At 39.6% G+C, this 8,606-nt stretch overlaps 1 protein-coding gene across 1 annotated transcript in view; it reads left to right on the forward strand.

The window, feature by feature from the left end:
- LOC122632473 (inhibin beta chain) overlaps nt 1-8,347 on the forward strand; it is a 35,485-nt gene extending 27,138 nt beyond the window's left edge. Inside the window, exons 2-5 of the mRNA XM_043819268.1 lie at nt 3,766-3,986; nt 4,684-4,918; nt 6,709-6,886; nt 7,732-8,347. Coding sequence (XP_043675203.1) covers nt 3,766-3,986; nt 4,684-4,918; nt 6,709-6,886; nt 7,732-7,972 — 875 coding nt within the window. The 3' untranslated portion in view covers nt 7,973-8,347. The remainder of the gene's footprint in view (nt 1-3,765; nt 3,987-4,683; nt 4,919-6,708; nt 6,887-7,731) is intronic.
- The last annotated feature ends 259 nt before the right edge of the window (nt 8,348-8,606 follow it).

The raw sequence follows: 8,606 nt of genomic DNA on the forward strand, positions 1-8,606 counted from the left end.
TTATTTTAACACAATTTCTTGAAATGCTATCAGGACGAAAAATATAAAATATATGTGCGTACTTACCGACATTATGTGTTTTCATCTGTACGTAAATGAAAATGAGTTGAGATCCCATTGGATGCATTGGAAGAATGATCTCTTGTAGAAACGAGCGAGAATAAAAATAAAATGAGAAAAGAAAAAATGAGAAACATAGAAGAACGAAACACATAAGTACATAGTCCTTGCCGCATTTTCAGTATCACTGCTTCGCCATGCGAGACGACATAACCACGGAGCATTAATGTCTCATCGATCCTCGGTTTTTTTGCGAGAACGCTTCTCGAAAGCACGAGATCGAGAATGATTCTTCTTACGGCTATTGTATCCCGATACCGTACTTCACGTTCACCGGACAGTTATCGTCTTTTTCTACGATAATGGTGATACGACGATATTGAAACGATCGAAGACATAAATCAGAATGAATTAAAAGCAAATATCGCCCGTTCTGACCTTTTCCAGTGAGACGTCCTTATGGTACAGCGACCGAATAACAGTAAGAGGGAGGGAGAGGGAGAGAGACAGAGAGAGAGAGAGAGAGAGAGAGAGAGAGAGAGAGAAGCACTTAACCGTTTTATGAATGTTACGTATTCTACGTATTATATTCCTCGTCGTACGTTCTTCGATACACCCCATTGATACATACACACACACATACACTTTTATCTTCTCTCTCTTTCTCTTTTTTTCTTCTTCTTTCTTTCCATTTGAATCGCACTTACTGGGCCACTTTTCGTGTAAACCAACTTCGTATAAACAGTGTTTTCCACTTGATGCTTCCCTGTGTTTAGACTAGAAAGAGGACCTCTTTTTCTGCCTCTCTTCGATAGTAAGATCATAAGATCAACTCTTACGGGTATAAAACGTTTTTCCATAATCTTCTTTCTCATCGGTACTTACTTTTCGTTTCGATTGAAAAATCTCTTATCGCACTTCGAGCAATTTTCTTTTTTTTCTAATTTTATCGCAGTTTCGCTTTTCGCCATCACTCGATTACGAACGAGTCACTCCTAAGAGTAGATGACATAAATAAATTCTAAAAAAATGCCTGAGAACAGTTCACATATATTCTTTGGACTCAAGCGTATGTGAAGCATTCAATAACGAGGAAGAAATAAGAAATAAAAAAAAAACAATCTTTCGCCATTGCTTCTTTTTCTCTTTTATCAACAATTTTAAATCTTTGTCTCTCAATAAAAATATGCTTTTATACCGGACACGGATACCATAACCAAAGTGAACTTTCGTATGCAAGACCGCATAGCATCCAAAAAAGAAAAAGAGACAGAGATAGAGAGAGGAAAGAGAGAGAGAAAGAGAGACAAATGAAAGGAATAAAAAAGAAGGAAAGAGAAAACAGAACACCGGAAACGCGTACGGAAAGTCGTATCTTGTTCTTTCCATTTCCTTATTTCTCTCTCTCTCTCTCTCTCTCTCTCTCTCTCTCTCTCTCTCTCTCTCTCTCTCTCTCACTGTCTCTATCTCTGTCTCTGTCTCTGTCTGTCTCACCTTTCTTTATCTTACATGGCGAATAGCGTTGGTACGCGATTCGTGGCTGGCATTAAGCGTTTTCTATTTTCTTTTTCTTTGTTCAAGACGAGGTAAAGGAGTCGTATATAGGCCGCCGACGATGACGGCGAAGACGACGACGACGTGTGTAAGGGAAACTCGAAGTCTCGGCGGAGGGCTTCGAGAGACACAACAGGCAAGCAAAGCAGGCAGGCAGGCAGGCAGGCGGGTGGGCTCCGTGTGTGTATAAAGAGAAAGAGAGAGAGCGAGAGAGAGAGAGAGAGAGAGTAAAAGCAGACGTGTCGCGTCTTTGGATTCTCGCAAAGACGGACGGTATAAGTGCACACTCTTTCTCTCTCTCGCACTCGTTCAGTCTGGCGCACTTAAAAGGTTAAGCGCGTAGTCGGGAGGCCGGCAGGTTGAATATCTCGCAGCTGCTGGCGTCCAGCGACAGCAACGAGTCGCGATGGCTGAGCGCAGCTCAGTGGTGGGGTGTGTGGGTGCGCGCGCGCGGGCGCGCTCGAGCAAGCGACCGAGAGGGGTTAAAAAGAGAGTACTGACTGGTTGGCGGGGGTGGAAGGCGGAAGGCAGACGGGCGGCAGACAAACCCGTGCTTATCCCCACCGAACGAGCAGCCCCACCGGTCCGTGACTCACCAAACCGTTAAGGGATGAAGCCGCCCTGCTTTTACTCTACGCGCACACACGTGTAACGAGCATATATCTTTCTCTTTCTCTTTCTCTCCCTTTCTCTCTTTCGCTACACGGATCTCTACCACAAGTATTTTACCGCTGCATCGTGTCTCGTGTAATCCTTCCCTTTTCTATCTATCCTATACCCTCGTCTACTATACACACGTATATACTATCTACACGTACGTGTTGACGATATACACTTCTATTTATATGTCTATAGACAATGAAACGGGTGTGAAAAAATATATCTACATATGTTCCTACGTACGAACGAACGAACGTGGCACTGAGCTCTCGGTCGAGCTTCTAACCGCATGTACGATCTCTTCAACCCCTTTTGAGACTTTTCATTTAAACCATGCTCGTTGGCGGTTCCAACACCCACTCCAACACCCATGGACTCTTCTTTACGCAACGACAAAAATGTTTCTCTTTCGTAACTCGTAATTATTTCAAGACATCAACGTCAGCTCTTATATATCTATATACATATGTGTGTATATATATATGCATACATACATATATATATATATATTATATATAAATACATAATACATATATGTATACTGTTTCGGTCCTTGAACATGAAGTACTCGCGCTCTTTCGTTTCTGTCTTTTCTCTCTCTCTCTCTCTCTCTCTCTCTCTCTCTCTCTCTCTCGCGTGTCTAGTATACGAACGCGCTTACGAACACGACGTTGGTGATAGTGGGAAGGGATTGTAACGCAATACACGACACGAGCCCACTCCGACCCGGCAGCGTACTGCAATTGGGTGGGGTGAACGTGTGCGAGGGTGAACATGCCGGAGGGAATAAACGAAAAAAAGAAAGAAAAAAAAGAAGAGCAAAAGAGAAAGAAAGAGAGAGAGATAGTCAGGACTGGTAGCGTCCAGAAAAATCACCATGACCGCGACGACGCTGCTGCCTAGACGACGATGTCAACGACGGCGGCGTTTTTATTCGCACGGACGAGCGCGTAATTAAAATTCGCGTAAATTACGGGGTCGCTGAATCTTCGTAATTGTCCGCAAATGAATGAATGAAAAGAGAGAAAGAGAGACAGAGGCGACGATCTCAATAAATTTCAACGTCAATCTTCTGACATCATTTATTCGATCGACCTCAAACAATAAATATAATTAATCGTTAAAAATACATGTGATTACAGAGTAACAACGTTTAATCTAATTTAATGCATAATTCAACGTATATCGACGTAACGTTAAAATTTTTTATTTAATTTCGTAAAAAAGATTATGACATTGTACTTTATTTTCACTTTAATAGCTGGTTATAATTCTTTTTGTTTTACTAATAATTTCTAAAGTAATAAATCGCGTATTAAAGGATCGATACAAAAATTATGTTACGTACATTTTTACATCGTAGCATGATATCTACCTGCATAGATTTAACAAAGTACATTCTCTTTCCTATATGAAAACGAACCGACGATCGTTTCTCAACGTTTAATGTATTGTTATTACTATAATAATCAATTACGTTGATGGTTCTAGGGCGTACGCTAAACGGACAACCATTACTGGAATTTCCAATGTCCAGCGGCGAACCGGCATTAGAACCTCTCAGGATCAAACGGGCAACCCTTTGGACACGAGTAGAATTCAGACAAGCCCATCACTATCAACATCATCGTCAGGGTCAAAGCAATCAAAGGAACATCACTCTCTGGGTATTTAGGGTGCGTTGCGGCAACACAACGCATTTGCGCGGCAAGGTAATTACATTTTACGATGAACGAACATTTTTACCAAGATGCTTATTATATTTTGCTTCTTTCTAATATTCAATGAAATTTACAACGATGTAGAAAGAAAGTAATAATAAGTTTACCGAAAGAATTACTCGACTTCTAGAAGAAGACAAAAAAAGAATAAAAGAAAAATTACCGAATCGCAGATAAAATTTGACGTTTTAAGATCGTAATGTTAACCAATGAAAGCTCGGTTAAGCGTGTTATACTTTAACATGTCTGACAAGCCTACCTACCTTTAGAACTACCCTCGTTTGTTTCACTGGCAAGATATCGATACAATACGACGAGAAAAGCTTTCTACCTCTTTTTATCGGATTTTTCCGACACTAATCCCATCTACTATCTCAAGCTGTATTTATAATAATCCCTCCAATATTATACGCAGCGGTCGTGAGGTTTCGGTCGAGCGTACAGCTTCCGCGATATCGCTTGAAAAATAATATTTTCTTGTTTACGCTCGCGCACACTCAAAAATGTATACATAGGTATCTTCGATCAATCGATCGATACTTACAATATTTATCTAATCGTAAGCAAAGTATTTACCTTATAATAGACCAATTTGTTAGGATAGATTTTATCCTCGCAACGATCACGTGATCTTTCAAAGTAAAAAAAAAAAGTAATGACATAAATCTAAAGATCGTTCAATTTTTAGGAACTCGGGGAGCATCTCGAAATGGTGACGTTCCTAGGCGTAAACGTTGGTCAATTGGGCTGGCAGAAGTTCGACGTAACAAAGGTCGTCAGCAATTGGTACACAGCGAACACGAATTCACCGAGGGATAAACTGACGCTCTTGGTGGATTGCACAGGATGCGGCACGCACGTTCACGTGTCGACCTTTGGCGGACACTCACCGCACGTGATCGAGTCCTCGTTAAATCCAAAAGGCAAGCAGAACAGTATATCTGATGCTTAGAACACGCGATTCGGGAACGTTCAACTTGATAAAAATCGAATCTTCTCAGTACGATAGATAACTCCATGTCTTAATTAAGCATCGCGACAACGAAAATGATATTCTTTAATAATTTTATCGACACGAAGGGGAAAAAAGGAAAAGTATATCAAAAATAAATGAAATTCAATCGCAAACATCTACAGGAGATAACCTTATTTCGATTCCGTATCATAACACAGAGATACTGCGAAGTCGTACCGGTTAATATGGCTTCCATAGTATAAAGACTAGTCACATAAAGTTGGGAGGTGATACGATGGAAATAACGTTTAGCCTACATTCGTATCGCTGCTAACTAATTTGAGAAGGCATATTGAGGTTAACGAACAATTCTTTCAATATGATAATTTGATTCCATGGATTCGCTGGGATCGAACATGGTTGTCTTTCTCCTGTTCCCACGCCGCTATTTCAATCCCTTTCGTAGCATTAGTATTCTAGGTTGTTACACTTCCGAGATATTGTATGTACGTACGAGATGGTGGGGTATATAACATTCGAGATTATTCGGATATTACGTGTATGCATTATCGATTGTCTTGCACCAATACTTCGACTTGGAAATAATTTTGAATTCTAATTTCTATGATTTCTTTTCTCTGATCCACATGACATCTAATTTCAATTGAAATACGACCAATTAGACAGAAATATTCGTTCAACCAGGATCAATAATTTACATTGTTCTTCGTACTTTAATATTTGTAAAACTACAGACGATTAATTTGTTAAATACTTTTCACGTTTCATTTGTCCATTTATATTAAAAGATATTTCTCCATTTTATATCAAGAATTTTATACATGCGTTATTGTATAAGATGTATTTTTTTTTTTTTTGGTTTCTTAATCTTCGTTAAAAGCTTCGAATTGAAATTCATTTGGCATAGAACGGCAAACTTCTTATGTAATCGTTAATTAAAGCAAGAAAGTCTCGGATATTTTATACATACATACATACATGCATATATACATACACGTGGAATGTGACAAACCGAGCACGCTCCAATATAATCAGCTTTATTTCTCTGGTTCCCTTTATCAGCTTACCTAATCGGCTTACTTCTCACCGACGTATAACCGCGAACGATTAAAATTTTTTGCTTCCATTACACGACACTCCCACGATCGAGTATTTCGATCAATATCATTAAAGAGTTTTCTGTTTTGAACGGACAAACCAACAAAAAATGTCCGTAGAAATTAAAATGGAAATGAATATTTTTTTTCTAACGGAATATAGAAACATCCCGCAGTTAGATTCTGAAGCAGAACGTATGTATCAGATTACTCATGATTTTTAGCACTTCTCAATGATCATAAATTTCTTAGATAGGTATATCGTATCGCTATCGAATTTCCTCATACTCGTCAAAAATTCCTTTCACAAAAATACATATATACGTAAAGTACATACATATCGTATGCGAACCGTTCGAACGAGTTCGAATGTCAGTGTGCTTTTTCCAACTTACGCTCGATCTCTCCTCCTATTCCGATAACTCCCCGATAAACTTTCCCAAGATTGCTTTCCTTAACCAATAAGCTGTTTCTCGGGCATAAAGTAGATAACTCCAAAATTCGGGCAATGCGTATCGAGAAGTTTTGTCGTGGAGGACAAGAGTTATCGAAGATTCGTCGACATGTACATCTTGTCCCTATCTGTTATCAATGAAACGAATAAATAACAAAATTTAACATTGATTTTCATACGTTGCAGGTGCTCAAGATCCAGATAGGCCTTTCCTCGTTGTACGTACGGATCCCGCAGCTGTGAAACGCGTAAGAAGACGAGCGATCGAATGCAGCGGCGCGATAAAGGGCCAATGCTGCAAACAGAGATTCTACGTGAGCTTTTCTCAGCTCGGATGGGATGATTGGATAATCGCTCCTCAAGGGTAATGAATCACGATCTCTTCCGCAAAATTATAAATTACTATGAGTTTAAAGAGTCTCAAAAGTATCTAAACGAATAAAGGATTAAAAAAGAAAAAAAAAGAAAGAGAAATATATTTACATTGCTGGTCGATACTAGTGCTGGTTGGACGATACTAGTCAAGTAGCGATTAACACGATAAGCAGGAACGTTGGGGGAGAGAGAAAGATAGAGAGAGAGAGAGAGAGAGAGAGAGAGAGAGAGAGAGAGAGAGAGAGAGAGAGAGAGAGGATTTTCGTTTTCAATCCGATAATAGCAACGATCGATATTCGCGATCAACGTTGACTTATCGTCTGGCAATCGTATAGTCTACACAATAGACGTCGGGAAAGACGGTCGCTGTGCTTCACAGGGCCGACAGTAGTTTTGCAGAGAGCTCGCCATCGCTCGGTACACGTAGTCATTCGTAAGGTATCATGAGAAAGCCCTTAAATCCTAGGCAATTGTTATAAACAGAATCCCACGGCGCGAATGGAATAGATAGAGAGAAAGAGAAAGGGATAGCGTAATCCGCGTGCCAGAATTAAAAAATACCAATCGATGGCTATTCTCAATTAACAACATCGATTACTTCGATACTTGAAAATTTATCTTTCTCTTTCTTTCTCTCTCTCTCTCTCTCTCTTTCTTATTATTCCCGTCGGCACGTTCGCTGTTTATTTAAAAAAGAAATATGATCGAAATAAACGTTTCTATATAAATTGTAACTTGTACACTTTGATACATTCTAATGACGTAATTCAAAATAATTCAAATCCGTTAAATAATATTTTCATCATAATGATTTAAAATGTTTGTTGGTCCCAGATATTACGCGAATTACTGCAGAGGCGACTGCGCGGCGGGTCACAGAACGCCGGACACGTTCCTAAACTATTACACGCACGTGATCGAAGAGTACAGGAAGATGGATCGGCTCGCCGGTATGCAACCGTGTTGTGCACCCCTCAAGTTTTCGCCGATGTCGTTAATATACTATGGACCAGACTCAAACATCATCAAGAGGGATCTCCCAAAGATGGTGGTCGACGAGTGTGGCTGCCCTTAATTCAAATCTCCGATTTAAGAAAGAAGGAAGAAAAGAAAGGAATAATAAAAAATAAAGAAAGAAATCGGCACCTCCCCTGCGAAAGATCCTCCTCCTGCTCTTTATCGCGATTTATTCGAGAGCCTTCAACCACGAGGGATTTTGTTTGGAACTTCCTACGTTCTCCGATTTCAACCATCGAGATTCCTCGAAAAATTTTCGAGAAGAATCGAGAGGAATCGAAACGAGCGAGCGCGATCGAGATTTCGCCGAAGTCAATAAAATTGTTCTCGAAAATGCGATCGTGCTCGCTATTAGAGAGCATAATGAAGAGCGAGGAGGAGTGAAAATGAGAGGAAGGAGAAGTTAGAGGAGGACGAAACGAAACGGAATGGAATGGAATGGAACAGAATGAAATGAAATAAAAAAAAAAAAATAGACAAAAAAACGAATACCTCCTCGGTCGGTCTCTCGGGTGTGTCCGCCATTTTTGAGGTATAATATATTATAAATAATATACATACATATATACAGACGATACCTATACATAAGCGAATACACGTGACAGACGAATACATGCAGATATATTATATATATATATATATATATATATATATATATATATAAACGTACCTTACACTTACACTTACATACA

This window comes from Vespula pensylvanica, chromosome 10, assembly GCF_014466175.1.
Source record: "Vespula pensylvanica isolate Volc-1 chromosome 10, ASM1446617v1, whole genome shotgun sequence".
Taxonomy (NCBI): Eukaryota; Metazoa; Arthropoda; class Insecta; order Hymenoptera; family Vespidae; genus Vespula; species Vespula pensylvanica.